Below are 27,060 nucleotides of genomic sequence, written 5' to 3'. Positions count from 1 at the left end.
AAGATGGAGCGCGCTTGCCTAGAAGATGCCTATTCACTCTTGACTTGAAGGTAGGTACCCAAATTATATTTGGAGGGGAAGACTGATGCTGGAAGGGTCTAAGCGGTTCGAATTAGAAATGAGGAGGCAAATCGCTTCGTACGTATCCGTGGAATTTCGACTACGTTGTACGTTAATAGCGTTGTCTCTGTGACCTATGTGACTTTTTATCGGTCTCAACGACAGAGACAACGCTCTACGAAACCGCTATGTCTAAAGGTCGATGTACAATATTTCCTGCCGGCTATACTGTAGATCGAGTTAATGAGAACCAAACTGAGTTTGTATGGTGCTAGTAACGGAAAGACCACCGTTGAAATCGGGTCTAATTGACCCGATAAACCAATTATTTGGAAAAAATCAATTTTTTGCATTTGTTTTTTTTTTTTTTTTTTTTAAAGAATATTAGCCATATTAAATGACTAATATTCCCCTTTCCTCTCCAATTAAGCGCCAGGCTTGTGCTAGGAGTAGGTACGACAATAGTGCAACGGGCGGGATTTGAACCGTCAACCTTTCGGTTTTCAGTCCACTCCTATACCGGTTGAGCTATTGAGGATACCTACTTAGGTATGTAGGTCTACATAAAATATTTGTTGCGGCGAACAACAAAGACACAAGCTAAGTAACAATTGAACAATCGAAAACAATCGATTGTTTTCGATTGTTCATCTAATAATAACAACAATCGAATCATCCGATTGTTATTCGAATGATTCGCCCATCCTAGCGATGTTGCTTCACTGCTAGACAGGGTCTCTCGTAGCAGAAATAAGTTAATACAAGTTGGTGTAACTCATCTCCGCTTGTAGATACTTCGACGCGTCACGCTTTTGCGCTGCCTGAATCCAGCGGCTCACTGCGACTCGTTTGGTGTCATCCGTCACCTAGTGGTCTTTACGTAATATTTGATGGGTTAGCAAGGAAAAATTAAACAACACATCTGATTATGACCAATTTATTTTGTTATAATATTTGTAGAACTATTCAATATTTTACAAAGCTTTTACACATTAGTAAGGTATTATACTTAGATTCAATCCAAAGATATTAAATTATTGTTACCTATGTACTTTCCACCTCAGTAGTTCAATTGCGTGTAAATCCTTTTATGAGTTTCATTTTATAAATTTATTTGCATAGATTATCATGTAAGGTACAATAGATGTTATGCTTATGGGTACAGTAACTACACTCTGCCATAGAGTGTGGCATGCAAAATAACTTCTTATTCTAATTTTACAATATTATTCATCCAATTAACAAAAAAAAACGATTAATACACAAAAATCCTTAAATTAATTGCAATAATAAATATTAAATCAATTTAAAAAATCTATTATATTTTAAAATATAACAAAATTTTAACTACTGAAACAAAATGGTTGAGCTCATGTAGTACAAGGATTTCAATCAGTGCAAGTACATCACTAAAATGAAAAAGTGAAATAGTTAAAATTTTAGATAGGAAATGTTGCTAGTTCACAATCAATGTGCCAGAATTATTAAGCCTGTAATAAGCTTATATCCTACTGTTTAATATAATAATCGATTTTCTAGCAATGGCATCAATATCTAAACCTTTGAATTTTCTACACAATAATATCAATTACTAAACCTTTGGAATTTTCGTCTAAGTTATCGTTTTGTCTAAGGTCATTGCGATACAATGGTAAGACGTTGTTTTTGCGAAGTTTTGAGTGAAACAGAGCATTGCGGTGATTGACTTGATTAGATGTTCGTAAGCCGTTGGTAGTTGCCAGTCCTGGGTGATGTACAGCATTATGGAGGTTGTATAGATAGAACAACAAAGGGAGTAATTGTTCCTCACTGGGTACTTTGTTTTGGAAACAGCTCCATTTGGCTCTGAAATCAAAAAAACAGTTTAACTTGACCCGTAGAATTTAGCAAGTTTTTTTTTAAAAGAGATATCGAGCAAACGAGCAGGCGGGTCACCTGATGTTAAGCGAGTACCGATTTAGATTTATTCATTTACTGCGTGGGCGATGCATTCGAATAACAATCGAATGATTCGATTGTTGTTCTTGGCGTCGATTCTAATGTTTTCTGGAAACTAAATTAAGAGTAGGTAACTATCTGCATCTTTTTCATTTTAATACAATAATTAGTAGGTATAATAAAAAATGAACATAAATTTAAAAAAAAAAATTACCAAAAAAAATAAAAACCGATTTCAATACACCTACATAAATAAAAATGAATCGCTGAATGTGTTGCTGATCGCAAATCTCGAGAACAGCTGAACCGATTCCGCTAATTCTTTTTTTATAATATTCCTTGAAGTACCTACGAGGGAGGTTACGTTAAGGAGGTAGGTTAGGTACTTACTGGGTAACTATAAACCATAATATTTCCACGGCCACAACCGTTCCACCGGGGCGCCCATGTACTGACGCTACAATAATAGAAATACACCAGTTTATGTTTGAAAGAAGAAAGAAAGAAAATACGTTTATTAATACAAATTATGCCACACATCACAACTTAAAGCTAAGAGCTGGTTGTTCCGGCGCTTCTTCCACCTGAGAACAAGCAAAAGAAGCGCCGGAACAAACAGTTATATTGTGTGGCACAACCCGAAAAAAGGGTCCCAGCTCAGCATTATGCTGTATGCCTTATGTTATGTTATGTTGTTATGTTTAGAGTTAGTGTATAGTGACAAGAGTGATATATAGTGTAAGTGCTGAAAGAAAACGTAATCTAAAAGGAAAAGGTGACTGACTGACTGATCTATCAACGTACAGCTCAAACTACTGGACGGATCGGGCTGAAATTTGGCATGCAGATAGCTATTATGACATAGGCATCCGCTAAGAAAAGGTTTTTGAAAATTCAAACTCTAAGGGGGTGAAAAAGGGGTTTGAAATATGTGTTGTCCACGCGGACGAAGTCGCGAGCACAAGCTAGTTTGTTAAATTTGTTGTTGTTGTATCTCTAATCAAGAAAGACTAAGATGCGTCAATGGACAATTTCTTAGTATATAAGATAATTTATAAGTTTAGGTTAAAATAAAATTACTTATTAGTCATAAATTAGGCTAGATCGTAATACAATTGAGTAGCTAATTGGCTGATATATAATAATTTTGAGAGGAACACGTCAGTTTATTGTCCAGCCTGATTCACTAACTCAGTGTTTAACACTGGGTTAGTGAATCATCCCGCAGCAGGGTTAGCATGGGCGGGGATATAATTTTCTCCCCGGGGAAAGGATAAAATCTTTATCCCCTCCGACAGCTTTATCCACTCTCCGAGCATGGGCTCACGGGTGGATATAATTATCCACAGTGAATAAAACGGGGGACTTTTCGGTTTTTGGATCTTTTCCTTTACCTTTATTGGGTTAATGGTAATTGGTATTTGGGACCTATGTTGGGTTTATGTTGGGGTTCCCAACCATATTCCAAACATAACCCAAACACAACCCAAACTTAACACAAACACAACCCAAACATAACCCAAACACAACCCAAACATAACCTAAACCCAACAGGTACCGCGAGACATGTTTTGATTTTTTAAGTTCTATGAGAATAAACTTAAACCCACGTCAAATGTCGAGGATAAAATTGTCCCCGAATCAGGGATAAACTTCTCCTCTCCCCTGTTGCCGTGCTTTGAGAGGTGGACAAGTAAATTTTATCCCTCGTCAGTGAATATAATTGGGGGATAAGAATTTTGTCTCCTGCCCATGCTGGGGGGGCAGGTAACCCTTGACATGTATGCCAATTATGTATTCAGACTGACAATTTACTTACTCTGAGACCGGCGATATCCTGTCGCTGCAATGAAAGAAACACGTCAGTTTATTGTCCAGCCCGATTCACTAACTCCAATGTCTAACACTGAGTTAGCGAATCATCCCGCAGGTAACACTTGACATGTATGCTAATTATGTATTCAGACTGACAATTTACTTACTCTGAGACCGGCGATATCCTGTCGCTGCAATGAAAGAAACACGTCAGTTTATTGTCCAGCCCGATTCACTAACTCCAATGTCTAACACTGAGTTAGCGAATCATCCCGCAGGTAACCCTTGACATGTATGCCAATTATGTATTCAGACTGACAATTTACTTACTCTAAGACCGCCCATATCCTGTCGCTGCAATGAGAGGAAATGTCAGTTTATTGTCCAGTCCGATTCACTTACTCAATGTCTAACTCTGAGTTAGTGAATCATCCCGCAGGCAACCCTTGACATGTATGCCAATTATGTATTCAGACTGACAGTTTACTTACTCTGAGACCGCCTATATCCTGTCGCTGCAATGAGAGGAAATGTCAGTTTATTGTCCAGTCCGATTCACTTACTCAATGTCTAACTCTGAGTTAGTGAATCATCCCGCAGGCAACCCTTGACATGTATGCCAATTATGTATTCAGACTGACAGTTTACTTACTCTGAGACCGCCCATATCCTGTCGCTGCAATGAGAGGAAATGTCAGTTTATTGTCCAGTCCGATTCACTTACTCAATGTCTAACTCTGAGTTAGTGAATCCCGCAGGTAACCCTTGACATGTATGCCAATTATGTATTCAGAATGTCTATTTACTTACTCTGTGATCTTGCATTAATCTACCGCCCATATCCTGTCGCTGCAATGAGAGGAATACGTCAGTTTATTGTCCAGCCAACTGATTCACTAACTCAGTGTCTAACACTGAATGATAGCCACCGAGCTCATTTGACATTTATTTTTAATCCATTGAAGGATTTCTACGATAAATTATTTTGACATCGCTTAGTGAAGCAGCAATATAGCACCAAACAATGTCAAATGAGCTCGGTGGCTATCAGTCAGTATTAGACACTGAGTTAGTCAATCACCACGCTGGTTAACCTTGAGATGTATGTAATAACTAGTTTATGCTCGCGACTTCGTCCGCGTGGACTACACAAATTAGAAACACCTGTTTCCCCCCCTTAGGGGTTGAATTTTCAGAAATCCTTTCTTCTTAAGGGTGTGAAATAGAGATTTGAATTTTTTTATCTCAAGTAAAGTTAACCATTTTGAGTCACTAACCAATCACAAACGAAACTATGTCTCCGAATTAAATGAATGTTTTTGAAAACATTTTCTAATTGAATTTCGAATGTTTTTTAACAACATGTGATTAGTTGGTGACTCAAAATGGTTCACGCCCACTAAAACTTCACCGTGTATAACATGTGATGTGTGGCACAGTTTAGAAAATAAACGTCTTTTATTTCTTTCTTTCTTTACTAACTGTTAGTCTTACTGGGTTCCGTCTCTTTCTAAGAGGCTGGTCGCTTTGCGAAGGTGCAGGTACGGCTCCAACCAGGTTTTGTGAAGGGCCGACTTTATCTAAGGTTTGTGAAGTTGCGACTGCACCCGAGTTTTGTGAAGGGCCGACTTTATCTAAGGTTTGTGAAGTTGCGACTGCACCCGAGTTTTGTGAAGGGCCGACTTTATCTAAGGTTTGTGAATTTGCGACTGCATCCGAGTTTTGTGAAAGTATGACTTCATCTGAGTTTTCGTCAATTTGCCGCTGAAAATAAAAAATTATTTAGGTATAGGTACTTTTTTTATTCTATTACTAGCTGCCCTTCGAACTTCGTTCCGCCTAACAGTCGATTCAAATTTTTTAAATTTTTCTTTCCGTAACAACCATCTTCAAGGAATATTATAAAAAAGAATTAACGAAATCGGTTCAGCTGTTCTCGAGATTGGCGACAAGGACATTTAGTGATTCATTTTTATATTATAGAAGACAAGTTAGCCCTTGACTGCAAACATGTATGTGGTGGTAAGTGATGATGCTAAAGCGACGCGAGACGATCAAGAGGTATTAGGATTTGAAAGGAAAACACTACTATCGGTGCAAGATGTAGCTACATATATAATTTTAATTAAAGATACTATATTTAACTAGCTTATGCTCGCGACTTCGTCCGCGTGGACTACACGAATTTCAAACCCCTATTTCACCCCCATAGGGGTTGAATTTTCAAAAATCCTTTCTTAGCGGATGCCTACGTCATAGCTATCTGCATGCCAAATTTCAGCCCGATCCGTCCAGTAGTTTGAGCTGTGCGTTGATAGATCAGTCAGTCAGTCAGTCAGTCAGTCACCTTTGCCTTTTATATATTTAGATTTAGAACTGTGTAGCTGCCATGTTTGATCGAATAGAGAAAATCCGGCCAAATGCGAATCAGACTCGCGCACTGAGGGTTCCGTAGTTCAATCGTATTTTATCGACATTTTGCACGATAAATCAAAAACTACTTACTAGAGCTCGTTCAAACTAATTTTTGGGTGGAAGTTTGCATGGTTATGTACATCATATATTTTTTTTAGTTTTAAAATTTTGTTATTTATAAGGGTTCCGTTTTTTGCCATTCGGCTACGGAACCCTAAAAAGAACATAGAGTATAAAGTATGCCATTTTCTAACAAGGAGAAAAGATTATAGACTGTATACATTGTTTATATCTAAGACCAAGGATTAAGCTACCTATATTTTAACAAGAGGCTTGGCTTGAGAGGCAATCGGGGAGGGGACGCCCCGCACAGTGCACACCCGCACAGCCCCTGCGCTAATCCGGTGCGGGTGAGTGTGGGTGACGCCTCATACCCCGATTGCCATCTAAACCTGTCGTGGACTTTAGTTTTATCAACTAGTTTCGGTTTTACGCGTGGCCGCTATTTAAAAAAAAATGTCGGACATGTAAGTAGGTCATGCTCCATACTAAAATATTCAAACCCCTTTAGTTTCATCATCATCATCAACCGATAGACGTCCACTGTATAGGTCTCTTGTAGGGACTTCCACACGCCACGGTCTTGCGCCGCCGCCATCCAGCGGCTCCTTGCGACTCGTCTGATGTCGTCCGTCCACCTAGTGGGAGGTCTTCCAACACTGCGTCTTCTGGTGCGAGGTCGCCATTCTAGCACCTTGGGACCCCAACGTCTATCGGTTTTACGAACTATGTAGTGCCCATTGCCACTTCAGCTTCACAACCCGTTGAGCTATGTCGGTTACTCTAGTTCTCCTACGGATCTCCTCATTTCTGATTTGATCACGTAGAGAAACCCCAAGCATAGCTCTCTCCATCGCCATCCTTTAGTTTAGTTTAGAGAAAAGAATCGATGTTAGTCTCACTGTGTCTCGTTTGCTTCCCTTAGACTGTTTGTTTCGTGAAGATCCGACTTCACCCGTGTTTTGCTGAAACAAGATAAAACTTATACTTAGTGGATAATTCCTACAGTTTTATCCTAAAGAGAAATTGTGTAGGTACGTACAGATAGATTCTTTTTCTGCGGAGGTTGCTCGTTTGAAGACTCTTCGTGGACAACGTGAATGGTCTAAAAAAACGAAAGTCACATATAAAAAACCGGCCAAGTGCAAGTCAGGCTCGCGCAATGAGGGTTGCGTACTACAGTCGTATTTTTTCACATTTTGCACGATAATTCAAAAACTATGATGCATAAAAATAAATAAAAATCAGCTTTAGAATGCACAGGTGAAGACCTTTCATATGATACCCCACTTGATATAGTCACTCACTTCGAAAGTTGAAAATACTAATTATTAGTTCATGACCACAATTTAATTTTTTTTGTGTGATCTAACCCTAAATTCACCGTTTTCAGATTTTTCCCCAAATGTCAGCTATAAGATCTACCTACCTGCCAAATTTCATGATTCTAGGTCAACGGGAAGTACCCTGTAGGTTTCTTGACAGACAGACGGACAGACAGACAGACAGACAACAAAGTGATCCTATAAGGGTTCCGTTTTTCTTTTTGAGGTACGGAGCCCTGAAATTAGATATAGATTAACAGAGCGACGCGCCGCGGCTCCAGAAAAGGGCCCTTAGGGAGCAGAGCCTTATCACTAACCTGTTCTTTGTCCTCCTCATCTTCTCCAAAAAGTGTTTCGACGCCATTCTTCGCCATCATTCCCAGCTTCTCCAGGAAAAAACGACGGCCGTCCGGTTGGTCAATGCTTCTGTTGCTAAGCTGTACGTGGACCAGATGATACACAATTTAAAAATATCGGTCAAGTGTGAGTCGGGCCTCGCTCTTTTAGGGTTCCATACATAATAGAGATTTCGGCTTCGTAGAGCGTTATCTCGTCACTCATACCTATCTACGTGGCGTTTTGTCAGTCTCAACGACAGAGACAACGCTCTACGAGATCGCTATATCTCTTCTAAAAGTCGATGTACAATATTCCCTGCTGGGTACAGTATTAATTTTTACTTGGACTATTAAAGTATTTCAATTTAAAAATATTATTTTACTATATTGTATAGGTATGTACACTTGCTAGATTTCTATCTGAAAATAAAGGTTTTTATTATTCAAATTCATATTCCGTCCTTTTATTAGCAATAAAAAAAATTAAGAGAAACTCTCGGGTCCCCAGTTGACTCGATAACCCTTTTCGAAATTCCCTAAAACAGAGCTCGAGCCAGGACCGTCTTTACCCGGGGGTTCAAGGGGTGCGGTTCACCCGGGCGCAGATTCCTAGGGGGCGCAAGCCGACCGCCCATAAATTTACCTACCTAAACAAAGGAAACAAATATTATGCCTCTCATGGGCAATATTGTGAATAAATTCGCGCTCGCTGCGCTCGCACTTCGCTCGCGCTTTATCGGTTTCTGAATGCCTAGATTTGATTTTCGGGGATGCCGAAAAGGACACAAATATGCACCTCCCTTGAGCGATATTTAAAAAAAGTTCGCGCTCGCTTTGCTCGCGCTTTCTAAGGTTTTGAGTACCTAAATTTTACTTATTTTCCGAGGCATTTTTCTATTTAAATAATAAATCATTTCGCGCTCGCTTCGCTCGCGCTTATAGGTATAATGTGCGACAGGCCCGGTGCGGGATAGCGCCGGTGACGTGCGGGTGTGTCGGGCGTCCCCCCGCCTCATACCCCGATTGCCAGCTCGACCTGTCGCGAACTATATGTGTGATATATGTGTAACCCCCCCCCCCCCCCCCCTCAAGCGACCCTTTCCCTCCCCGATTGTGTAAAAAAACGTATTCATCGTTTAGCAAATTCTGGCCTTTGTTTGGTTGCTTCGCTGTTTTTACGTGGGCAGGCTTGTTGTGTGGCCGCTAAGTATGATGGACATGTAATTAGGCACCCCACTAAAATATTCAAAACCCTTTAGCTCAGAGAAAAGAATAGACTTTTGTCTTACTGTGTCTCGTTTGCCTCTTTTAGACTGTTTGCTTCGTGAAGATTCCTCTCTGTTTTGCTGAAACAAAATAAAAGATTTAATATTGTCCTTTTTTTTCATAATGAATAGAAGGTGGTTTATAACTACGCTTATTATCACTTTCCTTATCCTTTTTCCTTTTATAATCTAAATATATAAAAGGAAAAGGTGACTGACTGACTGATCTATCAACGCACAGCTCAAACTACTGGACGGATCGGGCTGAAATTTGGCATGCAGATCGCTATTATAAAATATTACAGTAAAACTTAAAGCTAGCCTTATCTAATTACTATATCACACATATACAAATCATGCCCGCGTGGAATGGTGCCAAGAATACTGGCTGCATTTTCGCGCTGGACAGCCAGGCTGATCCGTTGCGCAAAAAATTAGCCCTTCTGTCACCAGATGAGGCTAAATGTCTCGTAATTTTTTTTAGCTAGAATGGCTCTGGTATTAAAAAAAACAGTGAATTTCAGATTTTTTACTTAGCAACACCACATATTCCAAGGGTACAGCATGACACTTCACAAGATGGCGACGTTAGTTCCAATTTTGGCCACGCGCCAAAAGAACCTTGTCACAAGAGTTTTATCCTAAAGACAAATTGTGTAGGTACGTACAGATTGATTCTTTTTCTGCGGAGGTTGCTCGTTTGAAGACTCTTCGTGGACAACGTGGATGGTCTAAAAAAGCGAAAGTCACATATAAAAAAGGTATAAAACTCTACAAACTACATTTTATATTTTAGAGTTTCAAAGCCCTTTTAATAAATAGCCTACCAAAGCTCATTTGACAAGAGAATAGCCAGGAATATCTATGGTCGCAAAAGCCCTTTTAAAATGAGTTAAGACTAAGAGAGACATGCCTAAATAGTTAATTATTAAAAGTATTAATCTCTCATTGGAGACTGCTTTGGTTTAAGTGTTTTTAGGGTTCCGTATCTCAAAAGGAAAAACGGAACCCTTATAGGATTCCGTTGTTGTCTGTCTGTCTGTCTGTCAAGAAACCTACAGGGTACTTCCCGTTGACCTAGAATCATGAAATTTGGCAAGTAGGTAGATCTTATAGCTGACATTTGGGGAAAAATTTGAAAACCGTGAATTTAGGGTTAGATCACACAAAAAAAAATTAAATTGTGGTCATGAACTAATAGTTAGTATTTTCAACTTTCGCAGTGAGTGACTATATCAAGTGGGGTATCATATGAAAGGTCTTCACCTGTACATTCTAAAACAGATTTTTATTTATTTTTATGCATCATAATTTTTTAATTATCGTGCAAAATGTCGAAAAATACGACTGTAGTACGGAACCCTCATTGCGCGAGCCTGACTCGCACTTGGCCGGTTTTGTATATATACTATCTATATTTCTCATTGTAACTGTTTGTCTCTACAAAATAAATTAAATTAAATTAAATTAAAATTAAATAGCCTACCGCTCCTAGAGCTCCTTTGACAAGAGAGTCCGTGGATTGCAAATTTATCACCCTCTTTTTTTTCTTTTTTTATTCGTTATAGGCGTACGCTTGCCCACGATCACACCTGATGGGAAGTGATGATGTGGCCTAAGATGTAACGCGTTTGCCTATTCACTCTTGTTTTACTCTATTCACATATTGTTGGTGACACAAAATGGTTAACACTCACTGAGTTTTTGGGAATACGTGTCAGAGAGATCCTTACTTCTCTCCGCGGATAGTTTGTAGAGTTTGTAAATTAGAAAATATAGTTTGTAAATTAGAAAATATAGTTTGTAAATTAGAAAATATAGTTTGTAAATTAGAAAATATAGTTTGTAAATTATAAAATACTAGCTGATGCCCTGATGACTTCGTCCACGTGGAATTAGCTTTTTAAAAACCCCGTAGGAACTCTTTGATTTCCGGGATAAAAAGCAGCCTATGTCACTCTCCAGGTCTTTATCTATACCCGTGCAAAAAATCACGTCAATCTGTTGCACCGTTGCGACATGATTGAAGGACAAACCAACAAACAAACACACTTTCGCGTTTATACTGATTAACAGCGCGACGCGCCGCGGCTCCAGAAAAGAGCCCTAAGGGAGCTGAGCTTATCACTAACCTGTTCTTTGTCCTCCTCATCTTCTCCAAAAAGTGTTTCGATGCCATTCTTCGCCATCTGACCGAGCTTCTCCAGGAAAAAACGTCGGCCGTCCGGTTGGTCAACGCTTCTTTTGTTAACCTGTACGTGGACCAGATGATACAAAATTAAAAAAAAAAAAAAACCGGCCAAGTGCGAATCAGACTCGCGCACTGAGGGTTCTGTAGTACAATCGTATTTTATCGACATTTTGCACGATATATCAAAAACTACATTCTAGATCTCGTTCAAACCAATTTTCGTGTTTGTAGTTTGCATGGTACCTAGTGTACATCATAATATGTTTTTTTTAGTTTTATCATACTGTTATTTTAGAAGTTACAGGGGTCCCACAAATTTTACCACTTTGGAAGTCTCTCGCACAAACTATTCAGTTTAGAAAAAATGATATTAGAAACGTCAACATGATCTTCCGGACAGACAGACGGACGGACAGACAGACATGACGAATCTATAAGGGTTCGGCCGTCCGGTTGGTCAATGCTTCTGTTGCTAAGCTGTACGTGGACCAGATGATACACAATTTAAAAATATCGGTCAAGTGTGAGTCGGGCCTCGCTCTTTTAGGGTTCCATACATAATAGAGATTTCGGCTTCGTAGAGCGTTGTCTCTGTCACTCATACCTACTAATATCTACGTGACGCTTTGTCAGTCTCAACGACAGAGATAACGCTCTACGAAATCGCTATCTCTTTCTAAAACTCGATGTAAAATATTTCCTGCGGGGTACAGTAGGGCTGCCATAATTGCTAAAAGGACGACCGGGACTCCATCCTTATGCATACTGATACTGTAAATTCAAAAGTGTCAGTCTGTCTGTCTGGAATTATAAACGGCTTTTTATCCCGGAATATTAAAGAGTTCCCACGTGATTTAAAAAAAAAAACTAAATTTACGAAAAAATCTGTAGGTATTAATGGTAGGTACACTAATATTATAAATGCATAAGTTGGTCTGTATAGTGTATATCTATCTATCTATAATCTTTTCACAGCCGATCTTTTTAACCAGGTACAATTCGGGGATAGCTTGCATCCCGGAAACAGACATAGAATTTTTATCCCGGAATATTAAAGAATTCCCACGTGTTTTTTTAAAAAACTAAATCCATTTGGACGAAGTTGCACGCAGCGAAGCGAGCGCGAAATTTTTGATGTATTTACGAAAAAATCTGTAGGTATTAATATTACACTAATATTATAAACGCGAAAGTGTGTCTGTATATCTATGCATAATTTATTATTATGCTCTGCTACTATCATCATCATCATCATCATCATCATCATCATCATCAACCAATAGACGTCCACTGCTGGACATAGGTCTCTTGTAGGGACTTCCACACGCCACGGTCTTGCGCCGCCGCCATCCAGCGGCTTCCTGCGACTCGACTGATGTCGTTCCTCTACCTAGTGGGGCGTCTTCCGGTGCGAAGACGCAGCTGACGGTCTGCTATTATATTTATAATTAATATAATAGCAGAGCCTTATCACTAACCTTGTGTGATTCCTCCTCATCTTCTCCAAAATCTAAGAGTGTTTCGATTCCATTCTTCGCCATCTTACCCAGCTTCTCCAGCAAAAAACGACGGCCGTCCGGTTGGTCAACGCTTCTTTTGTTAACCTGTACGTGGACCAGATGATACAAAATTAGAAAATATCGGTCAAGTGTGAGTCGGGCCTCGCTCTTTTAGGGTTCCATACATAATAGAGTCAGAGATTTCGGCTTCGTAAAGCGTTGTCTCTGTCACTCATACCTATCTACGTGACGTTTTGTCGGTCTCAACGACAGAGACAACGCTCTAGAAAACCGCTATCTCTTTCTAAAGGTCGATGTACAACATTTTCTGCCGCGTACTGTACAAATGACGGACGGACGAGTCGCAGGGAGCCGCTGGATGGCGGCGGCGCAAGACTGTGGCGCGTGGAAGTCCCTACAAGAGACCTATGTCCAGCAGTGGACATCTATCGGTTGATGATGATGACTGTACAAATAGTTCTATGACTACGAGGGAACGTATTTTCACGGATTCGGATCGGATGCAATGCGTAATCACCCTTAAGGCCCAAAATACGGGTCTGCCCGCGAAATTCAAATTTAATTTGGTTTCTTCACAATTTGTAAACTAATGCGACAAAGTAGACTTATGGCATTCAAATTTTGCCCCTAGCAATATCATCTTCACAGGTTTATATAAAAATCTTTACTTGAAAGTGTCCAGTTTAAGAAATTAGTCAAAATAATGACCAATTTGTGATTAGCTCACGTCAAACTCAATTTTGACTAATTTCTCAAACTGGACACCTTCAAGTTAAGATATTTAACTAAGCCTGTGAATATGATACTGCTAGGAGCGAAATTCGAATGCCATAAGCCTACGTTGTCGCATTAGTTTACAAATTGCGACAAACCAGATTAAATTTGAATTGGGTATTTGACTTCAATTTTTTTATTACTTTATTATAAACTAGAATAAAAGTAATGACGTTAACTGAAAAAACTAATTAAATCGATCAAATAACAAAAAAGTTATAAGCATTTAAATATTTCTGATTAGACAGTGATAGCGATACAGTAGTTTGACGTCACACCTACTAATGCCATAGTAGCTTCGTGCGGATTCATACAAATTTTCGTTTTTTCGTTCGAGAAAGGGATAGGAGACCCTCCCACTCCAAAATTAAAATGCCTGTAGCTTTGTGAATCTTTGTTGGATTTTAATATTTTTTCAGTGAACATCATTATTTTTATCCTAGTTTATAATAAAGTAATAATATTTATCAAATTCAAAAGTAGGAAAATACCCAATTACGCAGGCAGACCGAGTCTTGGACCTTAAGGGAGCAAGCAAGCCGTATCACTAACCCGGCGGAGGGAATCGAAGAGTTTCTTCAGAAAATCCTTTGCCATTTCGCCGAGCGTTGACAGGAAAAAACGACGACCGCTCTGTGGGTAGGACAACATGACACTACATTAAAAAAAACCGGCCAAGTGCGAACCAGACTCGCGCACTGCGGGTTCCGTATTACAATCGTATTTTATCGACATTTTGCATTTTGGTAATGTAATTGGTAATTTTTGACGACCTCCCTGGCGCAGTGGTGAGCGCTGTGGTCTTAATAGTGGGAGGTCCCAGGTTCGATTCCTGGCAGGGGTTTGGAATTTTATAATTTCTAAATTTCTGGTCTGGTCTGGTGGGAGGCTTCGGCCGTGGCTAGTTACCACCCTACCGGCAAAGCCGTGCCGCCAAGCGATTTAGCGTTCCGGTACGATGCCGTGTAGAAACCAAAGGGGTATGGGTTTAACAAAAACTGCCATACCCCTTCCAGGTTAGCCCGCTATCATCTTAGACTGCATCATCACTTACCACCAGGTGAGATTGCAGTCAAGGGCTAACTTGTATCTGAATAAAAAAAAATATACATCATATTTTTTTTTTAGTTTTATCATTCTGTTATTTTAGGAGTTACAGGGGGGGGGGGGACACACACATTTACCACTTTGGTAGTTTCTCTCGCGCAAACTATTCAGTTTAAAAAAAAATTATATTTGAAACCCCAATATCATTTTTGAAGACCTATCCATAGATACCCCACATGGATAGGTTTGATGAAAAAAAATTTTTTGAGTTTCAGTTCTAAGTATGGGGAACCCCAAAATTTATTATTTTTTTTTATATTTTTGTGAAAAAATCTTAATGCGGTTTACAGAATACATCTACTTACCAAGTTTCAACAGTATAGCTCTTATAGTTTCGGAAAAAAGTGGCTGTGACATACGGACGGACAGACAGACAGACAGACATGACGAATCTATAAGGGTTCCGTTTTTTGCCATTCGGCTACGGAACCCTAAAAAACCAACAAACTCCACTGCCTTTTATAATAAACTAGCTCATGCTCGCGACTTCGTCCGCGTGGACTACACAAATTTCAAACCCTTATTTCACCCGGGGTTGAAATTTCAAAACTTTCTTAGCGGATGGCTACGTCAAAATAGCTATTTGGCATGGCAAATTTGAGCCCGATGCGTTCAGCAGTTTGAGCTGTGCGTTGATAGATCAGTCAGTCAGTCACCTTATCCTTTTATATATGGTTTTAGGTTCATCTTTAATTTTTGTTTACAGCAAAATATCCGATCCCGGGATGTAAGCTAGCTCTGTACCAAATTTCACCAAAATGGATTAAACTGTTGAGCCGTGATAAGCTAGCAGACAGACAGACATACTTTCGCATTTATACTTAATGGAGCAGGCTGTATTACTAACCCGGCGGTGGGAATCGAAGAGTTTCTTCAGAAAATCCTTCGCCATTTCGCCGAGCTTTGACAGGAAAAAACGACGACCGCTCTGTGGGTAGGACAACATGACACTACATTAAAAAACCGGCCAAGTGCGAGTCAGGCTCGCGCAATGAGGGTTCCGTACTACAGTCGTATGTACAGGAAAAACCAACCACCAGGCAAGCAATAAGCTTTTACTACAAATTAAGCCTTTGATTCATTGATGCAAAAGCATTTGTAAAAGTTTAATTGAATCATTACCTTTTATTATAAATGCAAAAGTGTGTTTGTTTGTTGGTTTGTCCTTCAATCACGCCGCAACGGTGCAACGGATTGACGTGATTTTTTGCACGGGTATAGATAAAGACCTGGAGAGTGACATAGGCTACTTTTTATCCCGGAAAATCAAAGAGCTCCCACGGGATTTTTAAAAAATCTAATTCCACGCGGACGAAGTCGCGGGCATCAGCTAGTCCTAAATAAAATGCAGTTACCTTTCCTGCCGGTTCGTCTGTATCCAAGCTACGATGACCTCCCAGAAGAGACAAAAAAAGATCTCGTTTAGTACTACTATCTATGTCCCGAAAATAATACATAACAGCTTTAAAAGACCTGGAGAGTGACATAGGCTACTTTTTATCCCGGAAAATCAAAGATTTCCCACGGGATTTTCAAAAACCTAATACCACGCGGTCGAAGACGCGGGCATCAGCTAGTAAACAATTATTTTATTTTATTTTTGTAGTATAAGACTGGGGGCACACGATGCGTTGCGGCGCCGCACCGGACTTGCAACCACCGAGACGAGGTGGGGAGGGGGAATGCGTTGCGACGTCTGAGCGGCATCGCTCAGTTGTTTATGCGTCACAAGGAAAGACAGACTGGGGGCACACGATGCGTTGCGGCGCCGCACCGGACTTGCAACCAGCGAGACGAGGCGGGGAGGGGTGAATGCGTTGCGACGTCGGAGCGGCATCGCTCAGTTGTTTATGCGTCACAAGGAAAGACAGACTGGGGGCACACGATGCGTTGCGGCGCCGCACCGGACTTGCAACCAGCGAGACGAGGCGGGGAGGGGTGAATGCGTTGCGACGTCGGAGCGGCATCGCTCAGTTGTTTATGCGTCACAAGGAAAGACAGAACTCGGGGCACACGATGCGTTGCGGCGCCGCACCGGACTTGCAACCAGCGAGACGAGGCGGGGAGGGGTGAATGCGTTGCGACGTCGGAGCGGCATCGCTCAGTTGTTTTTGCGTCACAAGGAAAGACAGACTGGGGGCACACGATGCGTTGCGGCGCCGCACCGGACTTGCAACCACCGAGACGAGGCGGGGAGGGGTGAATGCGTTGCGACGTCGGAGCGGCATCGCTCAGTTGTTTATGCGTCACAAGGAAAGACAGACTGGGGGCACACGATGCGTTGCGGCGCCGCACCGGACTTGCAACCAGCGAGACGAGGCGGGGAGGGGTGAATGCGTTGCGACGTCGGAGCGGCATCGCTCAGTTGTTTTTGCGTCACAGGAAAGACAGACTGGGGGCACACGATGCGTTGCGGCGCCGCACCGGACTTGCAACCAGCGAGACGAGGCGGGGAGGGGTGAATGCTTGCGGACGTCGGAGCGGCATCGCTCAGTTGTTTTTGCGTCACAAGGAAAGACAGACTGGGGGCACACGATGCGTTGCGGCGCCGCACCGGACTTGCAACCAGCGAGACGAGGCGGGGAGGGGTGAATGCGTTGCGACGTCGGAGCGGCATCGCTCAGTTGTTTTTGCGTCACAAGGAAAGACAGACTGGGGGCACACGATGCGTTGCGGCGCCGCACCGGACTTGCAACCACCGAGACGAGGCGGGGAGGGGTGAATGCGTTGCGACGTCGGAGCGGCATCGCTCAGTTGTTTATGCGTCAAAAGGATAGACAGACTGGGGGCACACGATGCGTTGCGGCGCCGCACCGCAAAGATTTCACCGTATCAGCGGACACACGAGCGGTGCGGCGCCGCAACGTTGTTATGTCGCAGCGGCGGCGCTGTACCAGCGTTGGACAGTGTGAGCGGAAGCACACGATGACTTGCGGCGGTGGTGCGGCACCGGAGCGGTGTCGCTGCGTCGTCTTACATAGAAATATCTGTGGCATGTCACACGATGCGCTCCGGCGCCGCACCGGACTTGCAACCAGCGAGACGAGGCGGGGAGGGGTGAATGCGTTGCGACGTCGGAGCGGCATCGCTCAGTTGTTTATGCGTCAGGAAAGACACCGTCCAGCGCTGCTACAGCGCCGCCGCTGCGACATAACAACGTTGCGGCGCCGCAACGCATCGTGTGCCCCCAGTCTTAGGGAGCAGGCTGTATCACTAACCCGACGCTTGGAATCGTCTCGAAAGAGTGTCTTGAAACCATTCTTCACCATTTCGCCGAGCTTTGACAGGAAAAAACGACGACCACTCTGTGGGTAGGACAACATGACACTAAATTAAAAAAACAACAAACACCACTGCCTTTTATATTAAACTAGCTCATGCTCGCAACTTCGTACGCGTGGCCTACACAAAATTCAAACCCTTATTTCACCCCCTTAGGGGTTGAATTTTCAAAAATCCTTTCTTAACGGATGCCTACGTCATAATAGCTATCTGCATGCCAAATTTCAGCCCGTTCCGTCCAGTAGTTTGAGCTGTGCGTTGATAGATCAGTCAGACAGTCACCTTTACCTTTTATTTATTTAGATTAGAGGTTCATCTTTAATTTTTGTTTACAGCAAAATATCCGATCCCGGGATGAAAGCTAGGATGTAGTTGTTTTTATTAACAGACTGTCTAAACGCTGCTACGGCGCAGCTGCGACATAACAACGTTGCGGCACCGCACCGCTCGTGTGCCCACTGATACGGTGAAATCTTTGCGGTGCGGCGCCGCATCGCATCGTGTGCCCCCAGTCTGTCTGTCCTTGTGACGCATATACAACTGAGCGGCGCCGCACCGCCGCCGCATCGCATCGTGTGCCCCCACTCTTATAGTGCGAAGTGTGTCACTTACTGGTAAAGTCCTCCTTCCTTGAATGTCCTCCTCTTCAGGGTCAGTTTGTAACTCCTCAAGTACCCCTTCTACCTTTTCGCCTAGTTCAGGTACAGTCAGCATATCGTCAAGTCCTTTCTGTGCCGCTTGGCCTAAGTTTTCCAAAACTTGGCTCAAAGGAGACTCGCCTTCAGGATCCTAAAACATTGTTAGTAAAAAAATGAAAAATCCATCATCATCAACATTAACCGATAGACGTCCACTGCTGGACATAGGTCTTTTGTAGGGACCTCCACACGCCACGGTCTTGCGCCGCCGCCACCCTGCGGCTCCCTGCGACTCGTCTGATTTCGTCCGTCCACGGGTGGGTATATGCTCGCGACTTCGTCCGCGTGGACTACACAAATTTCAAACCCCTATTTCACCCCCTTAGGGGTTGAATTTTCAAAAATCCTTTCTTAGCCTATGCCTACGTCGTAATATACTATCTGCGTGCCAAATTTCAGCCCGATCCGTCCAGTAGTTTGAGCTGTGCGTTGATAGATCAATCAGTCAGTCAGTCACCTTTTCTTTTTATATATTTAAAGATATGTAGGAATCTTACCTCCTGCCTCCTCCCCGTGAGCTCTACCCCATCAGGGCTAGTTTCCAGCTCCTGGAGCCCTTCCTCCACCGCTTCTCCCAACTCTTGCAATATTTGCATCAACTCGCCTGTATCCTCGCCCTGATAAAACAAGAAGAACAACCTGGACTATTTCAACATTTCGCTGTATATATGGCTAGTGTTGCCAGGCGTCCGGATAAAGCCGGACACAGTCAGGCTTTTCGGTTGCATGTACGGCCAAATTAGATGGTGTCCGGCCTGTCCGGCTTTTGTTAGGCTTTTTAAATTTGACCATTTTTTACATTTTGCAATAATAGTAGGTAGTGCTTATTAAAAAAAGATTGGTTCATTTATTTTATTGTTCTTTTATTAGAATTTGAGGAGATTTTAAGGTAAAAAATATAAAAGACTTGTTTCTTTTGTGTTAGTATAACTGTGATAGACTGAAAAATTAGGATTGTCCGGCCTTTTTACCCAAATGTCCGGCTAAACTGGCTGGTCTGTTCGGCTTTTCGGTTTTAAGATCTGGCAACCCTATATATGGCAATATGCATCCCAAAAGCAGTGTTGAGACACATTTCGGATGTTTAAAGAACCACGTTTAGGCCTCAAAAACTACAAAATGGAATGCCCATTCCTCAAAGGGTTTTTGGTCAAAATACATCCATCAATGATATTAATTAAAGGATTAGGACTGACATCACAGATTAAGAAACAAGCACTATTTTGGAGATACAATTCGGAGGAACTTTTATAAACCTTTTTGTATGTCGATGTTTTCTCAGTATAAGAACTATTGCAATATCTATATTTCCAGTCAAGTCAAGTCAAGTGTCTTAATTATGCCGGAGTGTTACGCACAAACCGTTACGAGCAATATTTTAGTCATTGAATAAGTTTTTTTAGTATTCATAACATTGATGGATGAACTTTGGCCAAGAATGGGCGTTTACCTTTGTTTATTTATTTTTTAATGTTATAAAAATTAAAGATATTCTTTAATGAATTACGAGAGCCAAAACACGATTGGCACAATTTGGCTCGATACAAAAAATCGCGAAGTTTCCCCAAAATATGCATCTTTTACACGGCCATTAGGAGATAAACCAGTTTTATTCGATTGATATAAAACCAATTTCAATTAAATTTCGTATAATTACGTTCAACGTTTAATACACTAAGGGATTTCGCACTTTGACTTTGCTCAGACTTAAGATTGAGTTAAAACGAGACAGATTTATGTGAGAGATATACATCTGTCTCGTTTTTAACCGACTTCAAAAAAAGGAGGAGGTTCTCAATTCGTCGGAATCTTTTTATTTTTTATGTATGTTCCCCGATTACTCGAAGACGCCTGGACCGATTTTGAAAATTCTTTTTTTGTTTTAAAGGGTATATTTCAAAGTTGGTCCCATTTAAATTTGGTGAAGATCTGATGAACATCTTCGAAGATAGATACTGGAACTCCTCAACGGATAAGAGTAAATTGCTCGCGATCAGTGTAATAGCTTAGTAAACAGTAGATTTTTAACCAGTCATAGCATAATTCCATGGGACCACTAAAAATTGTGAAATAAAATTTTTTTACAAAAAAAATAAAAACCGACTTCGATACACAAACACTAAAAATTGAAAAATAATTTAATTTATTACCGAATATATTATTATGTATACAAGAGTTAATACAGTTCCATAATAATATTTTTTGGGGTCGGTGCCAATGAGGTGCCATTGTGGAGTCTCATAAAAATATGAAGTCTAGACGATTCGCGCAGCTAAAGCTAATTGGCACCGGCACCAAAAAAGTATTATTATGGAACTGTATTAACTCTTGTATACATAATATATTCGGTAATAAATTAAATTATTTTTCAATTTTTAGTGTTTGTGTATCGAAGTCGGTTTTTATTTTTTTTGTAAAAATTTTAACTCTGTAGTACAAAAGTTATACAGAACACTTTTATGTAGAACACTGCAAGTCAGTGACGGACTGCGCCATCTGTTTGTGATTTAGGTAAATAATTTTTTTCGCAAGTTTTAATTTTTTTTTTTGTGTCGGTTTTCGGATTTTTTTCTTTACTTGTGCTATATCTAAGACCTACCTATCTGCCCATGTACGACGAACGACGGTCAACGAGAAGTCAGGTAACCCTATAGGTTTTCGTCTTGTGTGAAGTCTGCCAATCCGCACCTGGCCAGCGCGGTAGACTATAACTAAAAGCCTTCTCACTCTGAGAGAAGACCCGTGCTCTGTAGTGAGCCGGCGATGGGTTATGGCACAGACGAAAAGAGAGAGTTCTTACCGCTTGTCTCCTTCCTGTAAGTTTGGCGAAGGAGTTGTAAACCTCGATTGACCTCGTTAAAGTCTTGATGGCACTGCGAAGGCTGCTCAATACTGACTCCAAATTCACACTAAGGTCTTGAGGAGGCTAAACCAAAAGATACGATGTCGATAATAGCACAGAGCACGACCGTAGCCCGAAATCCCAGACAAACGGAAATTATTAAAAAAAAACCGACCAAGTGCGAAACAGGTTCGCGCACCGAGGGTTCCGTATTACAGTGGTATTTTTTCGACATTTTGCACGATAATTCAAAAACTATGATGCATAAAAATAAATGAAAATCTGTTTTAGAATGCACAGGTGTAGACCTTTTATATGATACCCCACTTGATATAGTTATCTTACTTCGAAAATTGAAAATACTAATTTTTAGTTCATGACCACAATTTTTTTGTGTGATGTAACCACAAATTCTCGGTTTTCAGATTTTGCCCCGAATGTCAGTTATAAGACCTACCTACCTGCCAAATTTAATTATTCTAGGTCAACAGGAAGTACCCTGTAGGTTTCTTGACAGACAGACAGACAGACAACAAAGTGATCCTATAAGGGTTCCGTTTTTCCGTTCGAGGTACGGAACCCTAAAAAATAAAAAGGTGAAATCTTTAAAATGAATAATGAAATTAATTTTGTAAACTGAAATCTAAATATATAAAAGGAAAAGGTGACTGACTGACTGACTGATCTATCAACGTACAGCTCAAACTACTGGGCGAATCGGGCTGAAATTTGGCATGCAGATAGCTATTATGACGTAGGCATCCGCTAAGAAAGGATTTTTGAAAATTCAATCCCTAAGGGGGTAAAATAGGGGTTTGAAATTTGTGTAGTCCACGCGGACGAAGTCGCGAGCATACGCTAGTTAAGTACATTTTTCGATTGCTTATTGCATGTCGTTTATAGATTTTTAGATTTTTTTCTGGCTTGGTGTAAAATACCCTATTACTTACCTGAGGTAAGGTAAGGCCAAGGAAGTCTAGAATTCCGTCTCCTCCTCTCAACGCATCAGGCGAGTAAAATCTGCTATCTCCTTGACGTCTCTTCTGAAAAGAATTCACAGTGTTAGTCTAAATTTTATATTTATTTCAGTTTAAAAATATAGACTAACAGCCGTACTCAGAGTAGCTAAATCGTTACTTAAGTTTAGTTCAAACGAGACAGAGCTATATCTCTCGCATAAATCTGTCTCGTTTTAACTCAATCTTAAGTAACGATTAACGACTCTGAGTGCGGCAGTAAGAGACTAATCCAAAACGTGTAGGGCATGCTAAGTTATTAAAATTTAATTACATTCTAAAACATCTCTAAGTACACCTAAATGTACTTCTCAGACCTGGGCGCGTTTGGAACCCTCGTAGCTTTACTTTTAAGTTTGCGTAATAATTATCACCACTATATCTTAGAAATTTAACACCATACCAGACCATCAATAAGAGTAATTTATTACCTATTTTGAATAAATCATTTGACTTTGACTTTGACTTATACAACGTTAGTTTTAGTTGACGCAAAAACCGAAACGCGTGTCGAATATTTTTACATAACGAATAATATATATTATACGAAATTAATATATACGAAACAGCGACGCCAAAATATTATGTGCCAAAGTATTTGACTTGTCAACTTTGCTATTTATAAGCTGACTAGCTGATGCCCGCGACTTCGTCCGTGTGGATAGGTTTTTAAAAATCCCGTGGGTATTTTTGATTTTCCATCAAAAAGGAGCATCTTCTTTCACTATACTTACTTATGCATATAAATATAAGTCTGAATAGAATAAGTTAAAAAACGTAAGACATTGGCTTAAAAATCATGATCACAGCACAAAAAAAGAACCTGTTTCATGACAATCTAAAAAGAAAAAGGTAAAAAAAAAATGCCGTGTTAAGCTATACAAAGTCTCCGATAACCATGTCGGAGGATTGCCAGCGAAACATACATAAAAAAAAACTATACCTACCATGCAAAAATCACGTCAATCCGTTGAAAATGAAAATGAAAATGAAAATCTTTTTTATTCGTATAAACTTTTACAAGTGCTTACGAATAGTCGGATGCATCTACCACTGGTTCGGAATGCCTTTCCTGCCGAGAAGAACCAGCAAGAAACTCGGCGGTTGCTCTTTTCAAATATTTGATATAGGTACAAAATTATGCCATGTATAAAATAGTATTTGCAGTCTTGTGCGTTGCTGGAACGAGCTGCAGGTCAAATCCACGCTCTTTTATCATTTAGATAATCTTCAATTGTGTAATATGCTTTTTTCAGGAGCATATTTTTAATAGATTTTTTAAACTTGTGCAAAGGTAAGTCCAAAATAGTTCAATCACGAAGGACAAAGCAACAAACAAACACACTTTTGCATTTATATCATGGGTAGTGATGGTAGTGCACTATAGAAAGCAACTTACTCCAAAGTTCCAGTCATAGTCCCAGGACCACGAATAAGTCCACCAACCCTCCTACAAATACGGAAAGTAGCTATCATCATCATCATCAACCGATAGACGTCCACTGCTGGACATAGGTCTCTTGTAAGGCCTTCCACACGCCACGGTCTTGCGCTGCCTGAATCCAGCGGCTCCGTGCGACTTGTCTGACATCGTCCGTCCACCTAGTGGGCGGTCTTCCCACACTGCGTGTTCCGGTGTGAGGTCGCCATTCTAGCACCTAGGGACCCCAACGCTATATATCTATGTATATAAAAGATAAAGCTGATTGTCTGACTGACTAAATAGGCTAAAAAAGGGTTTTTGAAAATGCGACTCTTAAGGGGGCAAAATAAGGGTTCGAAATTTGTGTAGTCCACGCGAACAAAGACGTACATAAGCTAGTGTATTTGATATATGTATAAAAGGAAAAGCGGACTGATTGATCTATCAACGCACAGCTCAAACTACTGGACGGATCGGGCAGAAACTTGCCACGCAGATAGCTATTATGACGTAGGCATCCGCTAAGAAAGGATTTTTGAAAATTCAACCCCTAAGGGGTTAAAATAGGGTTTGAAAGTGTAGTCCACGCGGACGAAGTCGCGGGCATATAATCTAGTCCTAAATAAAATGCAATTACCTTTCCTGCCGGTTTTCCGCCTCCAGCTTTGCCTGGAGAACTTCCACCTGCAGTTTTGCCTGGAGAACTTCCACCTGCAGCTTTGCCTGGAGAACTTCCACCTCCAGGTTTGGCTGGAGAAGCGCCTCCACTGGCTCCAGCACCACCTGGAGTACCACCTCCACTACCTCCAGAAGGAGATTTACCAGTAGCTTCTAGAACTTTCAGAAGGAGCGATAGCATGTTCTCTATATCGAACCTACGATGTCCTCCGAGAAGAGTCAGAAAAAGATCTCGTTGAATACTATCTTCTGAGTCCTGAAAATAATACATAAAAGCTTTAAACTTCTGTACAACCCATATATAAATATATAAAAGGAAAAGGTGACTGACTGACTGACATGATACATTCGGTTTTAGTCAGCGTAAGGTTGCGCAAACGAACGCTCGCATCCGCTAAGAAAAAGGTTTTGAAAATCCAACCCCTAAGAGATTAAAAAAGGGGTTTGAAAGTGTGGTCCACGCGGATGAAAACGAAGCGAACGAAAACTATACATAATATATTTAAAAGGAAAAGCTGTCTGACTGATCTATCAACGCACAGCTCAAACTACTGGACGGATCGGGCAGAAATTTGGCATGCAAATAGCTATTATGACGTAGACATCCGCTAAGAAAGGATTTTTGAAAATTTAACCCCTAAGGGGATGAAATAGAGGTTTGAAATTTGAGTAGTCCACGTGGACGAAGTCGCGAGCATAGGCAGGCAGGTAAAACTAACGTTGTAGATTAGAATCTTACCCCTTGCCTCCTCCCTTCAAGGTCGCCATCTTCAGGGCTGGTCTCCAACTCGCCAAGCCCCTGATCTACGGCTTGTCCCAACTCTTGCAGTATATCGACCAACTCGTCTTTAGATGCGCCCTCTGGTAACACATCCTAAAACAAAAGAAAAAAAACTATTGTCTATCTCCTACCACCCCTGGAAGCAGCACTACACAAACAAAACCAGTAGGCTGACTAATCTTTTCATCACTATGGCCACCTTTAAGACCAGAGAAGACCAGATGAGACCGTAGTCAAGGGTAAATCCATACTTAATATTATAAATTCGAAAGTGTGTCTGCCTGTCTGCTAGCCTTTCACGGCCCAACGCTTCAACCGATTTCAATGAAATTTGGTACCGGGATAGCTTACATCCCGGGGAAGGACACAGGTTACTTTTGATCCCGGAAAATTAAAGAGTTCCTACGGGATTTTTGAAAAACCTAAATCCACGCAGTCGCGGCCATCATCTAGTACAAGAATAAAAATAAAGGTATAAAAAAATCTAAATAGGTACTTGCCTGGGCTGAGGTAGTAGCTATGAGGAGACATAAGCAGCCTAATACAGTGAGCACGTCCATCTTGCCTTTCTCAACAGAGCACGGCACACCGTGAAACACGTTTTATACCCCTTTATAAATGTGGCGTTAATAATTATGTAGGTATTAATTTTTTCCATTTATATTATTGCATGGTTGATGTATATATACAACTAGCTGACCCGGCGAACTTCGTACCGCCTAACAGCCGATTGTTTTTATTTTATTTTCAGGATTTTTTTTATTTTTTCTCTCCGTAAGAACTATCCTCGTACCTACTTCAAGGAATATTATGAAAAAAGAATTAGCGAAATCGATTCAGCTGTTCTCGAGATTTGCGATCAGCAACACATTCTGCGATTCATCTATATATATAAAAAAAGGAAAAGGTGACTGACTGACTGACTGATTTATCAACGCACAGCTCAAACTACTGGACGGATCACGATGAAATTCGGCATGCAAATAGCTATTATAACGTAGGCGTCCGCTAAGAAAGGATTTTTCAAAATTCAACCCCTAAAGGGGTAAATTAGGGGTTTGAAGTTTGTATGAAACTCTGTCAGTTTTGAAGTGTCGATAAAGAAGTTTTGTAGTTAATATTTTTGCAATTAGCAGTATGACATATTTTGTTAAGCTTATGTTGAAATCTCATAGTTAAAATCTCTATGTAAAAATCAAACCTAAGGGTGTAAAATAGGGGTTTAAAATTTGTGTAGTCCACGCGGACAAAGTCGCGGGCATAAGCTAGTTTTTATATATAGAGAATAGAGATATTCAACTATACTTGTCTACATCTAAATTTATATAAGTATATAAAAGGAAAAGGTGACTGACTGACTGATCTATCAACGCACAGCTCAAACAGCTGGACGGATCGGTCTGTTTGGCATGCAGATAGCTATTCTGACGTAAGCTTCCACTAACAAAGATTTTAGAAAATTCAACCCCCAGGGGGGTGAAATAGGGTGATAGGGGTTTGAAATTTGTGTACCTAGTCCGGTTCGCGGACGA

General features: G+C 40.9%; 1 protein-coding gene across 17 annotated transcripts; it reads right to left on the bottom strand.

Annotated features, from left to right (window-relative positions):
* Positions 1-981: 981 nt before the first annotated feature.
* LOC138404069 (WD repeat-containing protein 87-like) lies at positions 982-26,113 on the bottom strand. Of its 17 annotated transcripts, none has more exons than XM_069507145.1 (24): positions 26,029-26,113; positions 25,487-25,621; positions 24,707-25,003; positions 24,046-24,096; positions 22,581-22,673; positions 21,589-21,714; positions 19,286-19,405; positions 18,703-18,879; positions 18,027-18,113; positions 15,656-15,736; positions 14,254-14,334; positions 12,886-13,011; positions 11,349-11,468; positions 9,885-9,947; positions 9,241-9,297; positions 7,931-8,050; positions 7,331-7,393; positions 7,191-7,253; positions 5,296-5,577; positions 4,624-4,662; positions 3,981-4,004; positions 3,818-3,841; positions 2,389-2,455; positions 982-1,905 (listed from the first exon to the last, which is right to left on the bottom strand). In XM_069507145.1, exons 1-23 carry the CDS (start codon positions 26,086-26,088, stop codon positions 2,396-2,398), a joined length of 2,349 nt encoding a protein of 782 aa, XP_069363246.1. In that variant the 5' UTR covers positions 26,089-26,113; the 3' UTR covers positions 982-1,905; positions 2,389-2,395. The 17 variants fall into 17 exon arrangements, with proteins under 17 accessions (XP_069363246.1, XP_069363245.1, XP_069363247.1 ...); XM_069507144.1 differs by lacking the exon at positions 18,027-18,113 and adding an exon at positions 16,164-16,250; XM_069507146.1 differs by lacking the exon at positions 18,027-18,113 and adding an exon at positions 16,164-16,250 and having other exon boundaries at positions 5,308-5,577.
* Between the last annotated feature and the right edge of the window lie 947 nt (positions 26,114-27,060).

This window comes from Maniola hyperantus, chromosome 25, assembly GCF_902806685.2.
Source record: "Maniola hyperantus chromosome 25, iAphHyp1.2, whole genome shotgun sequence".
NCBI classification, from domain to species: Eukaryota; Metazoa; Arthropoda; class Insecta; order Lepidoptera; family Nymphalidae; genus Maniola; species Maniola hyperantus.
Note: the sequence above shows the minus strand (reverse complement) of the source record. Positions and strands in the feature narration are given on the sequence as shown.

Coding starts and splice junctions, on each gene's coding strand:
- LOC138404069 (XM_069507145.1), bottom strand. CDS start 26,088: ATGGACGTGCTCACTGTATTAGGCTGCTTATGTCTCCTCATAGCTACT. Junction 18,114..18,702: donor AAGGAAGGAGGACTTTACCA/GTAAGTGACACA, acceptor TCCTACCCACAG/AGTGGTCGTCGTTTTTTCCT. Junction 9,298..9,884: donor CGCAGAAAAAGAATCAATCT/GTACGTACCTAC, acceptor ATTTTGTTTCAG/CAAAACAGAGAGGAATCTTC.